This window comes from Leucoraja erinacea, chromosome 1 (assembly GCF_028641065.1).
Source record: "Leucoraja erinacea ecotype New England chromosome 1, Leri_hhj_1, whole genome shotgun sequence".
Lineage (NCBI taxonomy): Eukaryota > Metazoa > Chordata > Chondrichthyes > Rajiformes > Rajidae > Leucoraja > Leucoraja erinaceus.
In genome coordinates, this window is record NC_073377.1 from 135,999,662 (window position 1) to 136,023,591 (window position 23,930).

Genomic DNA, 23,930 nt, shown 5'->3' on the forward strand with positions numbered 1-23,930 from the left:
GTCCTCACTCAAAATGTGTCCATTCCCTCCACCGATGCTGCCTGACCCGCTGAGTTCCTCCAGCACCTTGTGTTTTGCTCAAGATTCCAGTAATCACAGTTTTTTGTATCTCCACATTTTTTTTTAACATTTGCAATGCCACTGCTAACTATGAATTATGTGGGCTTTGTTAAATACAGATAAAATTCCAACAAGTAAAATAGTCAGATAAAAATGCCCCCCATTCATGCTTGTTACAGATTCTTAACTCAGTTGTTTTTAACTTTTATCTTTGACTTTCAATCAAATTTTATAATGCAAGCCAATTTCTATTAAGATAACAGCTGAGGAGTGTCAAACTTCATTTAGGGCAATTAAAAGGGCAATTTCTAAATTGGTGGATTATACTAATCTTTGTGGGCGTGGGGTGGTTACATAGTACTGAGACTACAGCAAATTACAGCACATCATGGACATGAATACATTTGCAGAATAGCAAATAATAAACAAATGATATTTAATACCATTAATAGCAAAGTGGTAGCTTGTTGGGAGAATAGGGAGGTTGCCTATTACTTAGAAGATTTAAGTGAATGTGAGAACCGGAAATAAATGGGGTATGGAATCCAGATACACAAATCACTACACATTGTGCCATGTTGCCAAGACCATAGAAGAAAGCAAATCAAGCACTGGAACTACCTGCATTAAACCTTGGTTAGACCATGCAGAGTGCTGCGTAGAATTCCAGTTGCCACATTATAAAAAAGGATATGGAAGCACCAGAGAGGATTACTGGGGTGACTCTAGAAACGTGAGGGCACATATCAGAAGAGGATGGACAGACCTGGTCTTGATGGAAGAAGGCTGAGGGATGAACAGGTGATGGTCTTTAAAGTAGGTTTGGATAGAGAGGTCACAGTATTTGTGGGGAAGGGCATAAAAGTTGATATGAATTGGTCATCAAGAAATCTAAAAGAAAATTTAGAAGAGACATTTATCTAGAATGATAAAAATGTGGAACTTGCTACCATTGAGTGGTTGGAGCAAATAGATGAGATGTATTTTGGCAACACTGTGGCGCCGCAGTAGAGTTGTTGACAGAGTGCCAGAGACCCGGGTTTAATCCTGACTACAGATGCTGTCTGTACAGAGTTTCTTCATCCTTCTTGTGACCACGTGGGTTTTCTGTGGGTGCTCCGGTTTCCTCCCACATTCCAACGATGTGCAGGTTTGTAGGTTAGTTGGCTTCTGTAAATTGTCCCTAGTATGTAGGATAGAACTAATGTACAGGTGCTCGCTGGTCGGCACGGACTCGGTGGGCCGAAGGGCCTGTTTCCATGCTGCATCTCTAAACTAAACTATTTCAGATGGGGCTGGTCAGGAATATCAGGGAGGAAGGGAACAGAGGGTAACTGATTAGATTGAGATTAGATAAATTGAGAGAGGGCTTAAACACTGCCGTGCACGAATATCCGAATGGCCTTTTTATGTGCTTTATGTTTGATTGATTGAAAGAAAAAAAGATACGGCGTGGAAACAGGCCAATTGATCCACTCTCTATGCCGACCATTGATAACCCGTTCACACTAGTTATCCTGTTTTCCCATCCACTCCCTGCACATTAGGGATAATTTACAGAGGCCAATTAACCCATGTCGAGGTGAACACATGTCGGGGCATATGAGACAGTGTGAGGCTTGCAGAATGTGGGAGCCCAGGGACACAAATGGAGCCTCTGGCTGATACAACTGTGGCAAGTGCGTCCAGCTTCAGCTCCTAAAGGACCGTGTTGGGGCACTGGAGAAGCAGCTGGATGACCTCAGGTCTATCCGGGAAAATGAGAGTTTCCTGGACAGGACCTACAGTGAGGTAGTCACGCCGAGGATACGGGAAGAACCAAGGTGTGCAACTGAGAGAAAGGGTGGAAATCGTGGAGTGCAGAAGACCCAGGTGGCTGTGCCTAATGAAAACAGGTACGCCCTCTTGGGAACAGTCCGGGGAGACGATGTTTCCAGTCCGAGCGGCGGACACATCGGTGGCTCCAATCCTAGAGATGGGACTCGACCGGCGAGACCGACGTCGGGCAGAGCCATAGTGTTGGGTGACTCCATTGTCCGAGGAGCGGACAGGAGATTCTGTGGCGGCAGACGAGATGCGAGGATGGTCTGTTGCCTCCCTGGTGCCAGGGTTCAGGATGTCACGAGCAGAATTCAGAACATCCTCGAGAGGCTAAGGGGATCAGGGGGTATGGAGAGAAGGCAGGTACGGGATACTGAGTTGGATGATCAGCCATGATCATATTGAATGGCGGTGCAGGCTCGAAGGGCCGAATGGCCTACTCCTGCACCTAATTTCTATGTTTCTATGTTTCTATGAGAGAAAGAAGGTGAACAGCCAGCAGTAGTTGTGCACGTAGGCACAAACGACATCGGGAAGAACAGGGGCGGAAAACCCGGGGGGGCCAGAGGGGACACGTCCCCTCCATGTTTTGAGAGGTGGGCGACATCCCCGCCAGGTTAACCTGCCTGGGCTTGCGGGAAATATGGCCAGCGTGGAGAAGCAGCGCTGGTATCCCGTCAGTCCAGACAGGGCTGTAGTTAACCCGGTGAGACAGGCAGTAGAGCTGCATTCAGCACTGGATTGAACCTCCGAAGCCTCGCGCGCGCGTTTGTGAGTGTGCGCATGCGCGCGCGGCCGCCAAAAAATTGTGTCCCCCGCCCCCTCCATGTTTTGATAGTGAGTTCCGTTCTTGGGGAAGAAGAGCAAGGAGGTTCTCCAACATGAGTTCAGAGAGTTGGGAAGAAGACTGAAATGCCGGACTTATCCAGGGTGGTTATTTCTGGATTGCTTCGAGTACCTCGTGCTAGTGAGGACAGGAAAAGGGAGATAGGGGATCTGAATGTGTGGCTGAGGGGCTGGAGCAAGGAGCAAGGATTTAGATTTATAGACCACTGAGATCTCTTCTGGGGTAGGGGTGACCTGTACAAAAGGGATAGGTTACACATTAACTGGAGGGGGACCGACATTCGGGCAGGCAGGTTTGCTACGGCTACACGTGTGTGTTTAAATTAAATAGTGGGGGGGGAGGGAGTGACAAATTGGGAGTATAAAGATGGAGTTGAAGGGGAAGTGACTACAGGAAAAATTACAAAAGATTCTCGAATTAATGGGAAGGAAAATCGAGAATGGACAACAGATTAAGGTCAGGGCCAATTACGAGCGGTGCGAGGGGGGAAGTGAATACGGAGGTCAAAGTGCTCTATATGAATGCGCAAAGTATAAGGAATAAAGTGGACGAGCTTGAGGCTCAGTTAGAAACTGGCAAGTATGATGTTGTGGGAATTACAGAGACATGGCTGCAAGAGGGCCAGGGCTGGGAACTGAATATTCAAGGGAATACATCCTATCGAAAAGACAGACATGTGGGCAGAGGGGGTAGGGTTGCCCTGCTGGTGAGGAATGAAATTCAGTTCCTTGTAAGGGGTGACATTGAAATAGGAGATGTGGAGTCAGTATGGATAGAAATAAGGAATTGTAAGGGTAAAAAGACCCTAATGGGACTAATCTACAGGCCCCTAAACAGTAGCCTGGACATAGGGTGCAAGTTGAATCAGGAGTTAAAATTGGCATGTAGCAAAAGTAATGCTGTGGTTGTTATTGGCGATTTCAACATGCACGTAGACAGGGAAAATCAGTTTGGTACTGGACCCCAAGAAAGGGACTTTGTAGAGTGCTTTCGTGATGAATTCTTAGAACAGTTTGTATTGGAGCATACCAGGGAGAAGGCAATTCTGGATTTAGTGTTATGTAATGAACCGGATTTGATAAAGGACGTCGAGGTTAATGAGCCATTAGGTCATAACATGGTCAGGTTTAATCTACAATTGGAGAGGGAGAAGAGTGGATTGGAGGTGTCAGTATTGAAGTTGAATAAAGGGGACTATGGGGCCATGAGGGAGGAGCTGGCTAAATTTGACTGGAAAGATACAGTAGCAGGGATGACTGGAACAAAAATGGTAGGAATAATACAGAAGGTGCAGGATCAGTTCATTCCTAGGAGGAAGAAAGATTCCAAGGGGAGAAAGGGACGAGCATGTCTGATAAGGGACGTCAGGGACAGTATAAAAGTTAAAGCGAAGAAGTAGAACGTAGCAAAGATGAACGGGAAGCAAGAGGATTGGGTAATGTTTAAAGAACAACAGAAGATAACCAAAAAGATAATACGGGGAGAAAAGATGAGGTACGAAGGTAAGCTAGCCAAGAATATAAACCAGGATAGTAAAAGCTTCTTTAGGTATGTGAAGAGGAAAAAATAGTGAAGACCAAAATTGGACCCTTGAAGACCGAAAAAGGTGAATTTATTATGGGGAACGGCAGATGAATTGAACAGGTACTTTGGATCTGTCTTCACTAAGGAGGACACAAACAATCTTTGTGATGTACTAGTGGCCAGAGGATCTGGGGTGATGGAGGAACTGAAGGAAATCCACATTAGGCAGGAAATGGTGTTGGGTAGAATTATGGGACTGAAGGCTGATAAATCCCCAGGGCCCGATGGTCTGCATCCCAGGGTCATTCAGGAAGTGGCTCTAGAAATCATGGATGCATTGGTGATAATTTTCCAATGTTCTATAGACTCAGGATCAGTTCCTGTGGATTGGAGGGTAGCTAATGTTATCCCACTTTTTAAGAAAGGTGGGAGAGTGAAAACAGGGAATTATAGACCAGTTAGCCTGACATCGGTGGTGGGGAAGATGCTGGAGTCAATTATAAAAGATGAGATAGCCGCACATTTGGATAGCAGTAACAGGATCGGTCCGAGTCAGCATGGATTTACAAAGGGGAAATCATGCTTGACTAATCTTCTGGAATTTTTTGAAGATGTAACTAGGAAAATGGACAAGGGAGAGCCAGTGGATGTAGTGTACCTGGACTTTCAGAAAGCATTTGATAAGGTCCCACATAGGAGATTAGTGGGCAAAATTAGGGCACATGGTATTGGGGGTGGAGTGCTGACATGGATAGAGAAGTGGTTGGCAGACAGGAAACAAAGAGTAGGGATTAACGGGTCCCTTTCAGAATGCAGGCAGTGACTAGTGGGATACCGCAAGACTCGGTGCTGGGACCGCAGCTATTTACAATATACATCAATGATTTGGATGAAGGGATTCAAAGTAACATTCGCAAATTTGCAGATGACACAAAGCTGGGTGGCAGTGTGAACTGTGAGGAGGATGCTATGAGAATGCAGGGTGACTTGGACAGGTTGGGGCATATAAGATTGTTAAGGGTTTGGACATGCTAGAGGCAGGAAACGTTTTCGCGATATTGGGGGAGTCCAGAAGCAGGGGCCACAGTTTAAGAATAAGGAGTAAGCCATTTAGAACAGAGACGAGGAAACACTTTTTCTAACAGAGAGTGGTGAGTCTGTGGAATTCTCTGCCTCAGAAAGCGGTGGAGGCAGGTTCTCTGGATGGTTTCAAGAGAGAGCTAGATAGGGCTCTTAAAAATAGCGGAGTCACCTTTTGCACAGTTGATCAACATAATCTATTCTCTTCATGTTTTAATGGCCTTGTCTATGGCGTTTTCTATGCCGCGTCGCATCCTTTCCATATAACCATACAGCACGGAAACAGGCCATCTCCGATTCAGATTCAATTTTAATTGTCATTGTCAGTGTACAGTACAGAGACAACGAAATGCATTATCTCGACCCTTCTAGTCCGTGCCGAACACATATTCTCCCCTAGTCCCATATACCTGCGCTCAGACCATAACCCTCCATTCCTTTCCCGTCCATATAACTATCCAAATTATTTTTAAATGATAAAAACGAACCTGCCTCCACCACCTTCACTGGAAGCTCATTCCACACAGCCACCACTCTCTGAGTAAAGAAGTTACCCCTCATGTTACCCCTAAACTTCAGTCCCTTAATTCTCAAGTCATGTCCCCTTGTTTGAATCTTCCCTACTCTCAGTGGGAAAAGCTTATCCACGTCAACTCTGTCTATCCCTCTCATCATTTTAAAGACCTCTATCAAGTCCCCCCTTAACCTTCTGCGCTCCAAAGAATAAAGCCCTAAGTTGTTCAACCTTTCTCTGTAACTTAGTTGCTGAAACCCAGGCAACATTCTAGTAAATCTCCTCTGTACTCTCTCTATTTTGTTGACATCTTTCCTATAATTAGGCGACCAAATTTGTACACCATACTCCAGAATTGGCCTCACCTTTCAGAATGCAAGTAACCTTAATTGGATTAAGAACATGCAAAATAAGTCTCCTGCTCTCTTACCGTTTCCCTTGTAGTTCAAATGTCTCAATCTCCACCTTGAATATCTACATTGACTCTGCCTCCACACTCTTTGGCTAGAGAATCCATAATACTTCAACCCTCTGACAGGAAGACATTTTTTTAATCATGGTTTTAATCTGAAGCTATGCTTTCTAGTTTTAGATCATTCCACCCAAGACATAATTTCAGCACTCATCAGGTCAATCCCCTCAAAGTCTAAAAAAGACCACCTCTCATTTTTGTAAAGTCTACTCAGTAAAGGCCCAACTGTGCAACCTTTGTAGTTTAATCCTTCATCCCTGGAACCAGCCCTATCCTCATTCCCTCCAATGCATAAGCATATGCTTCCTTAATTACGGAGGCCAAAATGTATGCAGTACTCCAGCTGCAATGCCACCAGTGCCCTGTAAGTTACATCAGAGCTTCCCTGCTTTTATACGCCCATTGCAGTAAAAGTATAATTCCATCAGCATTCCAAATTACTTTCTCTACCTGCATGCTAACTTGGAGCTTCAGGCACTGGGGTTCCCCAAACCTTGGTGACATAAGCACTCAGTTTTTTTCCCCAAAAGTAGATAACCTCGCATTTTTCCACATTATCCATCTGCCAGGCTCTTGACCACTCCCTTAAAATGTTTATCGCTCTGCAGGCTCCTGGTGTCCTTCTCATACATTGCTAACCCTGGTATGTTTGTGCCATCAGCAAAACTAGCCCTCGGCACTTGGACCCTTCTACCAACTCATGAATATAGATTACAAATAGTTCAGTACCACTGTTGATCCTAATGCTACTCCCAAATTCCCGAATGTTCTATCAAAAGAGGCTACGTGGTTTGGGTGTGTACTCATTCCTTGGAGTTTAGTAAAAGAAGGGATATGATATATAAGATCCTAAGGGGATTTGCAGGGAGAGGTTGGACAGACTTGGATTGTTTTCTCTAGAATGCTGGAGATTGTGGGTGGACTTCTTAGAGGTATATAAAATTATGATAGGCATAGATAGGGTAGATAGTCAGAACCTATTTCCCAGGATAGAAAAATCAAATGCTAAAGGGCATAGTTTTAAGGTGAAAATTTAAAGGAAACTAGACCAAGTGCAGCTGCTCCCCCAATGCACCCATCCCCTACCCGTAGCCCCCACGGGAGGCGTGGTCATCCAACTCAACCTGTTGCCGAAGATAAGATTCGAGCACTCCACAGCAAAGACCATAGCTCGTGAGCCTCTCCCAGCACTGGAGTTTAAAAAAAAAATCCCAATAGCACCTTCCCAATTGACCCGCCCCCTCCTGTCCTGCCCAGAGCTATGATGGCAACATTGTTGCAAATGTGCACTTGCTGTGAGATGCCATTGAGCTGAAAAGTTCAGTGTTCCTGTCTTCTTGCAACTTTGTATCAAAGTGTGTTGGAAGTTCTGAAAAATGATTTTAACTGGAAAAAACATTTTAAATCCAAAGTTTTGTCAGATCTTTGAACATGTTCATTAATAACAAGAAATAAAGCATGAATTTTTCAGATAAGTAGGACTCCCCGGAAAAATCTCTACCGTTTGTGGGGGTGAGGGGAGGGGCGGCCTGCAGCGTCATACACACACTAACCACACACACACACTAACCACACACACACACACTAACCACCCCCCTTGATGTTATATTAATATTATTTATTGGCTCCTTTTACCCCATCCTCGCCCTATCCACTGACACATAGCCCCCAACTCGCAGGCACGTCTATAGAGGGAGGGAGGGGGGTAGAGAGAGATGGCAAAGAGAGAGGGGGCAGAGACAGAGTGAGAGGGGCAGAGGCAGAGAGAGAGGGGCAGAGACAGAGAGAGAGGGGAGGGGGGGGGAGAAGGGGGTGAGAGAGAGGGGGGAGAGAGGGAGGGAGAGAAAGTGGGGAGAGGGGGGGAAAGGGAGGGGGAAGGGGGTAGAGGGGAGGGGAGCGGGGCGAGCGGCCGGGCAGTGAGAGGCTGGGCGACGTCACTGGCAGCGCGTGAACACCGCGCAGACCCACTGTGACGTCATCAGCCAAATCCAGCCGGTTTTATTTTCAAAGTTTCTTCAGATCTGTGAGAATTTTGATTAATAACTGGAGAAAGAAAGTATACATTTTTCAGATAAGTTGATTTTGGAGTCCAAGGGATAAATCTTTAGCGCGTCATGTACCATTAGCGCGTCATTTTCTGAGAGAACGCACATACACGCACGCACGCACACACACACACGCACGATTGGTGGCCCTCACCTGTGTAGTGATTAATTGTTTGACAGGCCAGTCAAGAGACACATCTGCGCCTTCCTCCCTCGCAACATGGACCCGCTACAATTCAGATACCGTCTGACCACATCCACGAACGATGCGCTCTCCCACGTTCTGCACACCGCTCTCTCTCACCTTCACAGCCAGAAGGAGCGCTATGTGAGCATGCTGTTCATAGACTACAGTTCAGCCTTCAACACGATAGTCCCCACCAGACATGCTGAGAAGCTGCTGGAACTGGGGCTCAACACCCCCCTGTGTGCCTGGGTCCTGGACTTTCTCACCGCCAGGCCCCAGGTGGTCAAGATGGGAGGAAATACATCTAAGTCCCTTACCCTGAGCACAGGATCCCCCCAGGCTTGCGTCCTCAGTCCCCTACTGTACTCCCTGTACACACATGACTGTGTGGCTAGGTTCAGCTCCAACTCTATAATCAAGTTTGCTGATGACACTGTGGTGGTGGGCCTGATCTCCGATAACGTGAGAAGGCCTACCGGGAAGAGGTGGCACTTTGGTGTCAGGACGACAGCCTCCTCTTGAATATCAAAAAAACTAAGGAGCTGATCGTGGACTTTAGGAGGGCACATCATCCGAGGACGTCCACACGATTGAAGATAAATGGGGATACTGTGGATAGGGTGAGCTGTTTTAAATACTTGGGTCCACATCTCAGAGGATCTGACTTGTACATCACACGCTGCAGCACTGGTGAGTGAGGCAAGGCTGCGCTTTTACCACCTCAGGCAATTGAGGAAATTCAGAGTGTCTCTGAGGATCCTCCAGTGCTTTTACTCAGCGGCTGTAGAAAGCATCTTGTCTGGCAACATCACGATTTGGTTTGGGAACTGCTCTGCCCAGGACAAGAAGGCTCTGCAGAGAGTAGTGCGTTCAGACGAACGCACTATGGGAACTTCACTCGTTCCCCCCGCAGGAACTATACATCAGAAGGTGTAACTCCAGAGCCAACAAGATCATGGGAGACCCCTTCCACCCCAGCAACGGACTGTTCCAGCTGCTATGGTCAGGCAAACACCTCCGTTGCCATGCTGTGAAAACGGAGAGGATGAGAAGGAGTTTCTTCCCAGAGGCCATTAGGACTGTAAACTCCTATCTCACCAGGGACTAACTTTACTGTACCAATTTACTGTTGTGTGATGTATTTTTTAAATTGCTGTTTTTTCTTTTTTTTCCTCCCACAAATATGTAATATGGGAATATGTGATTCTGTTCCTTTCTGTTTTGTAGTTTTTGCACAAATCCACATGCATTGCCACATTTCATTTCACTGCACATCTCGTATGTGTAGGTGATGAATAAACCTGACTTGACTTGATTTGATGTGCGGAGCAAATATTTTACACAGAGGGAAGTGAGTGCCTGGAATGCTCAGCTGGGGTTGTTGATGGGGTGACTTTTAAGAGGCTTTTGGATGGGCGCATGGACATGGCAGTGAATGGAGCGATATGGGTAATCTGCAGGCTAATAAGAGTTGGTGTTGTCATCATGTTCGGCACCAATATTGTGGGCTGAAGGGCTTGTTCGTGTGCTGCACTGTTCTATGGTATTCTATGACGGTTTGACATGGTGGATGTTGGGATGTTTTCATTAGCGAGAGAGTCACGAGCAAGATGGCAAATTACAATGTAAGAGGCCGGCCATTTAAAACATGTGCATTGAAACTTCCTCTCTTGGAGGGGAGTGAATCTGTGGAATCCTCTGTCCAGAGGGTGGTGAAACCCAGAACACCAGAAATATTTAAGTTAGACACAGAGAATTATTTGAAGGATCTGCTCTTCTGGCATAGAAGAGGAGCTGAGGCCATATTGAATGAGGGCAAGTGGGGAGGGCCTAATGGCCCACTTCCAATTTCTTGTGATCGTGTGATTGCCAATCTGAAAATAACCCATTTATCTCAACTCTGTTCTCTCAGTCAATTGGTCATCCCCTATTATCACATTATTATCCCCAGACCTTGCACTCTTATCTGATGCAGTGACCTTCTATATGGCTCATTGATGCCTTCTGGAAATCCAAATATACCACCCATGTCCAGTTCTCCTTTATCCAGCCAGGCTGTTACATCCTGAATAAAGGACAGGACAGGACAGGACAAATTGGGATTCTAGCTAATTTGTTAAATGCTATTTTCTTTTCAGGTGAAGTTAGTGAAAATCTTGCAATCATTATATCCATTGTAGAGAGTACCTTGTGACCAAAATGTTTTACAATATTCCAATGCTTTCTCAGAAGTACATTGGTTGGTAGCATAGTGGATATCTTAATAAACCAATATCCAGCCACCTGGATGTTTGATTCAGAGATATGAGTGTTAGTAACGAAGCAACAGGAAAGATGTGGAGGCTTTGGAGAGGGTGCAGAGAAGGTTTATTGGAATGCTGCCTGGATTAGAGGATTTCAGCTATAGGGAGAGGTTGGACAGACTGGATTGTTTTATCTGAAACCTCGGTTGAAGGGAGACCTAATAGAAGTATTATGAGATAGGGTAGACAATCAGAACCGTTTTTCCCCCAAGATGGAAATGTCCAACACTAGACGGCATATCCATAAGAGGCGGAAAGTTGAATGGACATGTGTGGAGCAATTTATTTTTTACACAGCAAGTGGGGGGGACCTGGAAGATATTGCCTGGGGTGGTGGTGGAGGCAGATACGATAGTGGGGTTGGATAGGCGTATGGAAGTGCAGGGGATAGAGGAATAGGGATCACTATAGACAGAGAAGATCAGTTTTACATGGCATCATATTGGGCACAAACATTGTGGGCCGAAGGACCCGTTCCAGTGTTGTACTGTTCTATGTTCCATGGATTGTCATAGTAGGTATGTTACAATACTTACCTTCAGCAGCGCTGCAATTCTGCCACTTGCCGTGTGCGCGATTTTGGCGCCTTTGAGGGGAGGGGGCGGGGTTAAAACACGTTTTTTTTCCTACCTTGTCCTGGATTATATTTGGTTGGATTGCAAGCTTTTGCTGAAGAATCGTTCCGATGGCTGTTCTGTGTCTTTTTTTTTTAATTGCCCGACTCGTTCAGCGCTGGAGTCATTTTAAAATCGGCTTCTAAAGCCGACAACGGGGACGGATTTCATGTAGGAGACAGGTAAAAGAAAGCTGTTATTTTTATGTATAAAAGTGGTCCTTAAAATGGCTTTAGTTCACATTTTAAATTGCAAAACGGTGATTTAGTCCCCATACCAACCGGCAGTGTTTTTCATGCCGATATGGGGGTCTAAATCACTGCAAACCGCAACGTTCCAAATGGTCGCGTTCTAGAAAAACCCACTGGCAAGTTGAGAAAAACCCACTGGCAAGTTACTATGGCCATTAATTTACAGGTATTAAACATTCCTTCCATTTGGCCTATAAATCCATGACAATGAGATTTTAAAATTATGTTATATTGTGAATTCTTGTGTGAATGTTATTTTGACACTTAAGGTATTTAAAAATGTTAATCTATTCTTAAGAAATTGATAGATGTTTAGATCTAGTAATTGAATTTTGTAATTAGTTACTATTAGGTAACTAACTAATTATATGCTTTAATTTCAAGTCATCCAAGTAAGATTGTTTCATATTTGTTTCAGAATGCTTCAATCTATAATAACTGAAAATGTCTTTTAGTTCTCTTAATTTTTAAGACAGTTATGGCCATTTGACTGTCCTCGATCACAGCTTTTGTGTTAAGTCAATGGAAAAGCAATAGGGAACAAGATGCTAATTTCCGAGTATGAAAATGGCCATAACCTTTTTAATACTGAAGATATGAAAGTGAATTAGGTGACAAATTAAACTTCTTTTTATGCTTTATCTGATGGGATAAATTACAGACTTGATTTTTTAAATCTCAAAATTTTGTAACATTGCTAGTCATAGCATCCCATCCATTGTTCTCAATTGGTTTAGCCTGCAAATGAATCCAGATCCACAAATGTAGTCAACCCTTTATGACCTTTTGTACATTTGTATGTGACAGGACATAATTTCTTTGTCACTATTGATGACTAGAGGAGATTTGTGTATACTGTACAATGTTAAATTATTTTGAGCTCAACTTCAAAACCAAAAGCTAAAACAATATACAGAAAATCAAACAGCATTATTCCTTGATGGATGATCCCTACCTTTGGCTGGCACCCCTTATCTTCATATAACAGCACCTGTTTGCAATTCTGCTGCACCTTCACGTATCATTGTTATAAACAATGCTTGTGACCAGCATAGCAATTGTGTAATGTTACCATTACACACCCCATTGGTACACATGAAGATTATAGCCTGCTGTTGCAGAAATACGTGAAACAAAAACCATTGTTGGGAAAATAAAAATTATGCTAATTGAACAATTAGTGGAGCTAATAAATTTGATAATCAGATTGCATGTGTATATTCCTCATGTTTTTATCATAGTATTAGACGTAGTATGGGAGGGTGTGTGGGGGAGACGGGGGGGGGTAGGGGGGGGATGGTGGTGGTAGGAGAGGGGGTTGGGCAGGGGGCGTTGGGGGTGGTGTGTGTGTGTTTGTGTGACGGACTCTGGGGGAGTGGGGGAGGGGGATGTAGGGGGATGGGTGTGGGGAGGGAGGGTGTGGGGGTAGGGTAGGGGGTGTATGTGGGAGGGGGTGTGTGTGGGCCCCCACTCGTGACGGACTCCGCTCGGGGCTTTAATCTCCCCGCCAGCCAGGTGTAGGAAGTGGCGTTGTATGGGGACTGGTCACGATTTTGGGCAACTTGGGGCACTTGGAGGAGGAGACGGTGAGTAAGGTGGCAAAAAAAATCCTGGCTATATATGGTAGCGTTTTTGTGCAAATTTATATACAGCGCAGACCGAAAGTGGTCAAGGTGAGAGTTTATTGTCATGTGTCCCAGATAGGACAATGAAATTCTTGCTTTGCTTCAACACAACAGAAAAAAAAACTGCATAACAGCCCCTGCTCACAGAACACAGGGCGGTGGAATTACATCATCACATTAACCCAACAGTGCCTACCTGCTACTCTGAAAAGAAAATTTTCTTAGCATTACCTTTGTACCCTCTAAAATTTGCTTGGATGTTTCCCCCTCAGCCTCTGATGCTCAGCAGAAAACGATCTAAGACCATATCAAGGAGTGTCTGCCATTTCCGTTTGAAAGTAGAGTCTTTTTTCAACAGCTAGATTTTAAAGATCCCCGTCTGGCATTCCTGTGTTAACAACAATTTAATAAAAACAGGGCGGTGGAATTACATCGTAGTCGTTAAACCTATTGGAAAACATTAATTCTTAGCATTATTTGCTAAAATTTGCTTGGAATCGCAATGCATTTAATAATAGATTATATTCTGGGATACAGGTAGTACAGGTAAGATAGAGGTGGAGGTCAGTGAGAAGGGGGAGTTGTGATATTGACCAAGGAGAACATCACGGCAGTACCTAGAGAGGATGTTCCTGGGCATGAACTCCCTCTATCTCACTCTTATAAACCTCCCACATCCTTTCATTATTCCATTACATTTTAATATATTATTTCACATCACGGATTAGCTATCTAAGAAATATTTTACATTTTATATTCTTGTTCCAGGACTTCACAGACAAGGCAAATACCATAGATTTGCCGATAGAATTGGATGAAACTACCCTCTTGAATAAGAACAGTGAGAGCAATGAACCGACCCGAAAGCATCATCGTAAACTCTGGAAGATATGTGCCTGCCCACCACAAGGAATCATTGCCAGCGTACTAACAAAGGGTTAGTGCAGTTTGGTATTGTTGCTCATTAATAACCACTGCAGCATTGTATAACCTGTATGTTACATATTACACAGGTTACAGTAACTTTGCCAGGTCTTTTTTTTAAATATTTTATTAGAAGCAAGTACAATACAGTGGTACCTTTTTACAGGTGCCTAATATATGTTAACATAATACATTCTCTGTACAACTTCTTTTTTTTTTTTTTTTTAAGGAGAGAAATAAGAAAAAAAGAGATAGTAAAGAATAGGGAAAAGTGTAGTGTGTGTAAATAAAAAAGGAAAAGAGATAGTGAGGAAAAGAGGTAAGCGAGAAAAGAGACCAGGAGGGGGATTATCAAATAGACGCAAGGAGATGCGTTTTTATGTTGTTCATCATCTTTCACCTGTACCTGAAACATTTAATTTTTACGATACTGTTGCACCACATGAATCCAAGAAATCAATAAATGGAGACCAACTCGTTAAGAATTGGTCTTGTTTATCTATTAGGAGGAGTCTCATTTCTTCCAGGTGTGCTGTGTCCAACATATTACTAATCCACATTTTAAGCGTTGGTATAATAGCATTTTTCCAAAATTTTGGGATATGCGGTTTTTTGCTGTTATTAACCCATAATTAAAAAATGAGTTTTGGGATATGTTAAATTTGTTCCCGTCTTCCATTACTCCAAATATAATCTTTTCAGCATTGGGTTCCATTTTTATTTTAAATAGATTTGTGAATATATCAAAAATATCACACCAAAATTTATGAAGTTCTGTGCAAGAAACAAAAGAATGTGTAATATTGCCATTTTGAGAAAGACATTTATCACAGATGGGAGAGATATTTGGGTAGAATTTATTCAGCCTAGTTTTTGAATAATATAATCTATGTAATATTTTAAATTGAATGTGTATATATATATATATCAAATACTTTTCCCATGTTTCTTTCGAAATTTTTATTGTTAATTATTTTTCCCAGTCTTCTCTAGTTGCCTCTGTTGGTGGTAATTCTCTATTTAAAATACTATTGTATAAATATGATATTAATTTTTGTGAGTCCGCCTTAATATTCATTGCTTCTTCCAATGGATCTAAAATTATACTTTGAAATCTGTGTATATATTTCTTCATAAAGTCACATATCTGTAGATATTTAAAATATTGGTTGTTATTCAGTTTAAATTTTAATTGTAATTGTTGAAATGATAACAGATTTCCCATTTCGTACATGTCGCCTATCTTTTTAATTTCCAATCTTTCCCATTGTCCGTATGTTTTATCCATAAGAGATGGTTTAAATACCGGATTATTCACTATTGGTGTTAGCACTGATAGCCAGGTCTTGTAATTGGACTAAACATTTTATTAGATGTCCAATTAGAACGTCAGACATAAAAGGGTATAGCTCAGGAACAGGCCATTCTACTCACTATTTCTCTGCTGACACTGGCAATCTAAAATAATCCCATCTGCCTGCAGTTGGTTAACATCAGCCCATTCCCTGCCAGTTCATGTGTCTGTCTAAATGCCTCATAATGAGTGCTCTTGTAGGTGCTTCGAACACCTCCCAGGGCAACCACTCTGTGTCAAAAACCTCAACATCTCCTTTAGATTCCCTCCATCCCCTTCATCTTAAACCTATGCCTGTCATTATTTTATACACTTCTATTGACATTCCAGAGAAAGCAATCCATGTTTGACCAACATCTAATAGCAATCCAGGTAACATCCTGGTGAACCCCATATGCACACTCTCCAAAGCCTCCACATTCTTCCGGCAGTGTGGTGGTCAGACCTGCACACAATATCTGAATCTGGCCTAACTGCAAATATGTAGCACTGAAACATGACTTTCCAAACTTTTATACTCAATCCCCATCTGATGAAGGCAAGCTTTCATTATCACTCTATTCTATCTACTTGTGTTGCCACTTTCAGGGAGCTGTGGACCTGCACCCCAAGATCTCTCTGCACATCACTACTCCAATTACTGTATATACTGTATACTTTGCTAATTACTGTATACTTTCTGCTTACAATCGATCTCTCAAAGTACACCACCTCACACTGTCCAGATTAAACTCCGTTAGCCATCTATCTCCCTGAACTTACAACTGATCTATGTCCTGAGCAAAAATCAAACTCCTGAAGGATGCATAACAGCTCTGCCCAAGTTTTCAAGAAATTGCAGAGAGTTGTGAATATATCCAAGTCCCATCACACAAACCAGCCCCCATAAACTCCCCTCCTCACCCCTTGACTGAATCTACACTTCATGTTTTCTCAGGAAAGCAACCAACATAATTAAGGACCATTCAAACCCCAGTCATTCCCTTTTCTACTTCCTTTCATTGGGTGGAAGATATAAAAACTTGAACGTCCCTACCACCAGATTGATGATCATCTTCTTCTCTACTGTATTCAATCTACTGAATGGTCCTTCCAGAGGTCAGGGCGTAGTCCCCATCTTCCAACCTACCTCATTGCAAACGTTGCACATTTTTTACCCGTACTTTCTTTGCAACTAACGCTATAACACTGTAAGACTATATTCTGCAATCTGGTATTTTCCTCGTTGCGCTACCTACGGTACATTGTAATTGTAATTGTAATTGTAATTGTAAATCTTTATTGTCATTTCCTGAGTATTCGCATACCCAGAGGAAACAAAAAAACGTTGCTCAACCAGTGTCCATTCAGTTTCCATTACAAAATAAATAGGAATTAAAATTAAAAAAATACATGTCATGAACAAATTTAACACTCTACTAAACATTCAACAGACGTTCCGACCGGCAGCGGCACAACAGTGGCTCTGCTGCAGTGTGGGGGGTTTGTACGCGATACTTGGCAGGGGGGAAAGTTCATTTAACAGTCTTATAGCCTGTGGGAAGAAGCTGAGGAGCATCCTGCTGGTTTTGCAGCTAATGCTCCTGTACCTCTTCCCAGATGGGAGGATGGAGAAAAAGTCATGCGATGGGTGGTAAGGGTCTTTGATGATGGAGATGGCTCTGTTGATACATCTCTTCTTGTATATGTCCAGCTGGAAGGGGAGTGGAGCACCAATAATCCTGCTTGCGGTCTTCACTATCCTGTCCAGTTGGTGCCGTTCGTACGCCTTGCAGCTCCCGAACCAGGAAGTGATGCCGTATGTCAGTGTGCTCTCGACAGTCCCCCTATAAAAAGTCCGTAGATGTGTGGTGGGGAGGCCTGCTTTCCGTAGTCTTCGGAGAGGGTGAAGTCGCTGCTGGGCTCTCTTGACCAGAGCTGTGGTGTTGGCCGTGGACGTCAGGTCATCAGACAGATGTAGTCCCAAGAACTTCATGCTGCTGACCCTTTCCACATCAGCTCCGTCGATGTGCAGAGGTGCATGGTGATGTTTCCCCGCCCTCCTGAAGTCAACCACCATCTCCTTAGTTTTTCCCACGTTAAGAATGAGGTTGTGGGATTTGCACCAACCTGTGAGCAGCTCCACCTCCATCCTGTACGCCGATTCATCGTTGTCACTGATGAGACCCACTACTGTTGTGTCATCAGCGAACTTGCTGATGAAGTTGTTATTGAGTCTGGCAGTACAGTCGTGTGTCAGCAGACTAAACAGAAGGGGGCTTAGGACACAGCCTTGGGGTGAGCCAGTGCTCACGGCTATGGTTTTTGATGTACCTGTGTATGGCACTTGTGTGCGGCTTGATTGTCCTCACAAACAAAGCTTTTCACTATCTTGGTACATGTGACAATAATAAACTAATAGCAATAATGGTACTTGGATTCATGAAAGCCATAGCCCAGAAGTTGTTTTGATTCTTGTGGCATGGGTCCATGTGGAGTATTACTACCTGCAGGGATCCAGATTAACACAACCACCTAGAGAATCTGAACTAAGTGTGACAGAATGGGTGCCAATATTGTTCAGCACCACACATGGAGCCATTGGTTTATGGTGCTATTGAAACACGAGGGACCTACAAACCTTTCCTAACATCGTAAATTTACTTCTTGCATCAGCTCTGGAGTGCAATGCTGTGCACCTCATCACAGATTGAAATAGTAACTTGAGGTGGTGGAGCTGCCGAAAGGATACAGAGTACTGGAGAAACTCAACGGGTCAGGCAGTATCTGTGGAGAACATGGACACAGAGTGCTGGAGAAACTCAACGGGTCAGGCAGTATCTCTGGACAATGTGAATAGGTGATATTTTAGGGCCAGACCCTTTTTCAAACTGAGTTGCCCAGAGTCCAGTTTTATTACATAGTATTAGACTCGGGACAGGTTTTTCGCAATGTCTACTACGCCTTTTCAGACAGACAGGAACAAATGTAATGTATTTAATTTGTGGTTTTAATGTTTGTATGATGTTACAGCAGACATTTCATAACACTGTGGCACCATAAATCTTTAATGGTGTTAACAGCATGGTTACCGTTGGTAACGCAGCAGAAATCCATGTGTTTATTGGTTTTCTGTTGACGTGTTGCTTTCCAAATATAAATATAAAATCCTAGGTTGTTATTTTTGATTTTGAAGGATGTATTCTGATCGTCATATTAAACATTTTTTACCATTCTTTTCCAGTGATTATGATGATCCTGCTGTGGGCTGTTGTCTGGTCAATTACGGGACCAGAGTGCCTCCCTGGTGGTAATTTATTTGGAAATCTGATTCTATTTATCTGTGCAGTTCTGGGAGGGAAGCTGGTTGGAATGATCAAATTCCCGAATTTGCCTCCACTACCACCTCTTCTAGGTAAGTAAATGGAAGACGTAAACACAATAACAATCATGGTGCTCTACCCCAGAATGAAAGAAAAATAATTGTTTCTCCTAAATTGCAATGTGGTCTTCACTTTTAACGTATTAGTCATCTGTGATGTGTCTTGAAAGGCAATTTATACACCTCAGACCAAACCATAATGTTCTCACTGCAACCTTGTCTCAGTATTCTCAGATTTTCATATTAGTTTAGTTATAACCATATAATAACCATATAACAATTACAGCACGGAAACAGGCCATCTCGACCCTTCTAGTCCGTGCCGAACACATAATCTCCCCTAGTCCCATATACCTGCGCTCAGACCATAACCCTCCATTCCCTTCCCATCCATATAACTATCCAATTTATTTTTTAAATGATAAAAACGAACCTGCCCTTCACTGGAAGCTCATTCCACACAGCTACCACTCTCTGAGTAAAGAAGTTCCCCCTCATGTTACCCCTAAACTTCAATCCCTTAATTCTCATGTCATGCCCCCTTGTTTGAATCTTCCCTACTCTCAGTGGGAAAAGCTTTTCCACGTCAACTCTGTCTATCCCTCTCATCATTTTAAAAACCTCTATCAAGTCCCCCCTTAACCTTCTGCGCTCCAAAGAATAAAGCCCTAACTTGTTCAACCTTTCTCTGTAACTTAGTTGCTGAAACCCAGGCTACATTCTAGTAAATCTCCTCTGTACTCTCTCTATTTTGTTGACATCCTTCCTATAATTAGGCGACCAAAATTGTACACCATACTCCAGAATTGGCCTCACCAATGCCTTGTACAATTTTAACATTACATCCCAACTTCTATATTCAATGCTCTGATTTATAAAGGCCAGCACACCAAAAGCTTTCTTTACCACCCTATCTACATGAGATTCCACTTTCAGGGAACTGTGCACAGTTATTCCCAGATCCCTCTGTTCACCTGCATTCTTCAATTCCCTACCATTTACCATGTACGCCCTATTTTGATTTGTCCTGTCAAGATGTAGCACCTCACACTTATCAGCATTAAACTCCATCTGCCATCTTTTGTTTGCTTCAGTTTAGAGATACAGCGCAGAAACAGGCCCTTCGGTCCACTGAATCCGCACCAGCCAGCTATCTGTGCACATTAACACTACTCTACACACACTAGGGACACTTAAAAAAAATGTATGCATTTAATACAATTAACCTACAAATCTGTACATCTTTGGAGTCATATAGTCATACAGTGTGATAACGGGCCTTTCGGCCCAGCTTGCCCACACTGGAGTGTTGGAGGAAACCGAAGATCTCAGAGAAAATCCGCGCAGGTCACGGGGAAAACATACAAACCCCGTACAGACAAGCACTGCTGGTCAGGATCTAACCTGTATCTCTAGTGCTGTAAGGCAGTAGCTCTACCGCTATGCCACCATGCCTCCCATATATTAAAAAACCTAAATAATCATTATGTTTAGTTCAAGTATGTATTTGTTTCCTAAATCCAAAATAGTTAGTTTATGTGTTTTCACCGTTGTATTATCAATCTAGTTAATTCCAATCATTGACAGGGCTCCTTTGAAAACGAGAGAACCAATTAGACTTCTGAAGAATTATTGATAGATGATTTATCTGTTCCAGTTACTTTTGTATTTTTAAACAGTTAATCTGAATCATATTAGAATGCATGGAATTTTAACATTTTGGAAGCAGGTTTGTTTTATTGCACGTGGCTTTTTGTTTTTGCATTCTCTCTCACCTGTTCACAGAATCATAAAGCATGAGAACAGGCCCACTGTGTCCAAAGACTCCACACCAACCAGTGGGCACCCATCCGCATTAATCCCATCTCCCTGCATTTAGCATAGAGCCTTCTGATTGAAGTGCTTGTTGAGATGCTTCTTAACGGCTGTCAGAGGCTGTGCTTCCAGGTGTGGTCCAGGTACAACCACTCTCTGGGTGAGAAAGGTCCCCCTCATATCCCCTCTAAATCTCATAGTCTGTGTCTTCTAGTTTTATTCATCTCTGAAGCAGGGAAAACGTTCTTGCCATCTACCCTAACTATATCGCTCATAATGTTATATATCTCAGTCATGTCCTCTTTTGAACTCTTCTGAGTTTCTCCAGCATTTTTGTCTACCTTCAGTCTCTCCTCATAATATCCTACGCTGGACCCCATTGACCCAAAACTGTAGGACCAATCTCCCATGTTGTACATCTCACTAAAGTCCATGTAAGCCACATCTGCTGCGTGGCCTTTGTCAATACACTTTGTTACCTCCACAGATTAGTCAGATAAGATGAATCCTTGACAATCCATGCTGCCTATCTCTGATTTGTCCCTGCCTCTCCAAGCTATTATTAGGATATAGTAGACAGTCAGAATCCTTTTCCCATGATGGAAAAATCAAGGACTAGAAGCCGTAGCAATAAGGTGAGAGGGGCAAAGTTTAAAGGAGATGTGCGGATTTCTTCTGATTTTTTTTTTCCCAATAACTTCCTTGCTACTGATATTAGCAAACAGGCCTGTAATTAGTATTTTTTTACCCTGCTTCCCTCCTTGAAAAGGGGATCACATATATCTTCCCATAATCATCTGATACCTCGGTTGTGGCCACGAGATATAAAATCTCAGCTGAAGCCTCAGCAATTTCTTCCCCTGCTTCCTGTAGAACCCAGGGTCAATCTGATCTGGACTTGTAGATCTATCCGCCATAAGGCTGCCAGGCATCTTTATTTGCTGGAGACATGTTAGCCAAATGTTATCCAAGCTCTGATCCATAGCAGTGTTTGCTGTCAAGATTTAATTTAACATGACAGCTGTTTAATCTGTAATGTTTTCTTTGCACTTGTACCCGTGTGTGTATTAGGAATGCTACTTGCTGGATTTGCTCTCCGAAATATTCCCGTTGTCAGTGAAGCAATTTACATTGACTACAAGTGGTCATCATCCTTGAGAAGTATAGCGCTTGCAATTATTCTTACCCGAGCCGGACTTGGGTTGGACGCAAAGGTATGGACAATGTATTCTACACCACCATTTAGTGTTCTACAATGTGTTCTGCATCTCCATTTAATGTGTTCTACATCTCCATTTAATGTGATTTACAATGTTCTTCACCTCTATTTAGTGTTCTACAATGTGTTCTACACCTCATTTAATGTGTTCTACATCTCCATTTATCACATATAAACCCAGTTACTGAAATTGGATATTCCTCATTCATTGTTACTAACACCTATGAGAGAGAAGCGAGTGTTACCAAACTTCTAAATTCACTGGGGTGGAACCCTCTCCAAGACAGACGTGAAGCTCACCGTTTGACCTGTTTTTACAAAATGTTAAATGGTCAGCTCGACATAGATTACAAGACCTACACCAAACCCAAACCAATTAGGAGCAGACGAGGGCATTCTATCCAATTCGTGATTCCAGATACAAAGACAGATGTGCACAATTAAAGCATGGAATAATCTCCACCCTACTATAGCTACCCAACCAGATGCAACTAAATTTAAAGTAGTTCTTTCTTCCCAATAACCCTTTCTGGCTTAAGTCCTCCCTCCACCACCTCCAGTTTAAATTCCATTTGGAATATTTTGTAGGACCAAGAAACCAAGACCAAGAAGAAGAGTCAGGAAGTCATGATGCAGTTTTAGCGGACTTTGGTAAAGCCGCATTTGGAGCATTGCATGCGGTTCAGATTCAGATTCAAACTTTATTGTCATTGTGCAGAGTACAGTACAGAGACAACAAAATGCTCGACCCATTACAATAAGGATGTGGAGGCTTTGGAGAAGGTGCCGAAGAGATTTACCAGAATGATGCCTAGATTAGGGGGCATTAGGGGATGACAAACTTGGATTGTTTTCTCTGGAGCACAGAGATTGAGAGGAGTCCTGATAGAAGTATGTAAAATTACAAGAGGCACAGATAGGATACAAAGGACAAAGGACATTTATTGTCACATACACCAATTGGTGCAGTGAAATTTGAGTTACCATGCAGCACACAAATAAGATAAACACAACACTTTAGAGCTTAACATAAAACATAAAAAACATCCCCCCACAGGGGATTCAACGTTTCCCACTGTGAGGGAAGGCACCAAAGTTCAGTCCTCTTCCTCTGTTCACCCGTGGTCGGGGCCTATTGAGGCCTCCGCAGACGCCGCAATGGCGACCCGATGTTTTAGGCCCTCGAACAGAAGAACACGCTCAGCGGCCCGGAGCCTCAGAATCGGCCGCTTCCTACCAGAGACCGCGGCTTCCAAAGTTCACAGGCCGAGCTGGGCGGAGATTCAATGCTGGCGACCTTGGCGAGAGATCCCAGGCTCCGCGATGTCAAAGTCAGCGCCACCAACGGCTGGAAGGTCAGCGCCACCAGCCGCTGGAGCTCCCACCGCCCGTGGTTGGAAACTCCGCGGACCACAGCTCCACAGTATCAAAGTCGGCAGTCCCAGCACTCTGGAGCTCCAACACGGCGATTCCCGGTAAGGCATCGCTCGCTTCGCGAAGGAATCCAGTGCTGCGCCGCTGCTGAAGCTGAAGCTCTGGCCGGTCTCCGGCAGGAAAGGCCGTGCCAATCCAGATGGTAGGCCACGAGGAGGGGGCGCAGATGCGGCTCGGAGAATAATCGCATCCTGGACCAGGAAGTGACTAAGAAAAACAGTTTCTCCCTCCCCCCACATAAAAAAGACTAAAAGACCTCCAAAAACAAACTTTAAAACAGACTAAAAATAACAAAAGAATGAAAGGACAGACAGCTGCAGGCGAGGCAGCCACACTCAATGGCGCCACCACTCGACTATGGTGATCGATACAATATGTAATAACCTTTTTCCCAGGATGGAAGTATCAAATACTTGAGGGTATAACTTTAAAGTGAGAAGGCAAAGTTTAAAGGAGAGATGGAGGGCATGTTTTTTATTT

At 43.4% G+C, this 23,930-nt stretch overlaps 1 protein-coding gene across 2 annotated transcripts in view; it reads left to right on the plus strand.

The window, feature by feature from the left end:
- The window catches only part of LOC129702216 (sodium/hydrogen exchanger 9B2-like), a 135,146-nt gene that overhangs the window by 57,209 nt on the left and 54,007 nt on the right, over window positions 1–23,930 (plus strand). For both annotated transcript variants that reach the window (XM_055643878.1, XM_055643871.1), the window contains 3 exons: window positions 14,112–14,280; window positions 18,845–19,015; window positions 21,869–22,011. In XM_055643878.1, the coding sequence (XP_055499853.1) occupies window positions 14,112–14,280; window positions 18,845–19,015; window positions 21,869–22,011 (483 nt within the window). The remainder of the gene's footprint in view (window positions 1–14,111; window positions 14,281–18,844; window positions 19,016–21,868; window positions 22,012–23,930) is intronic.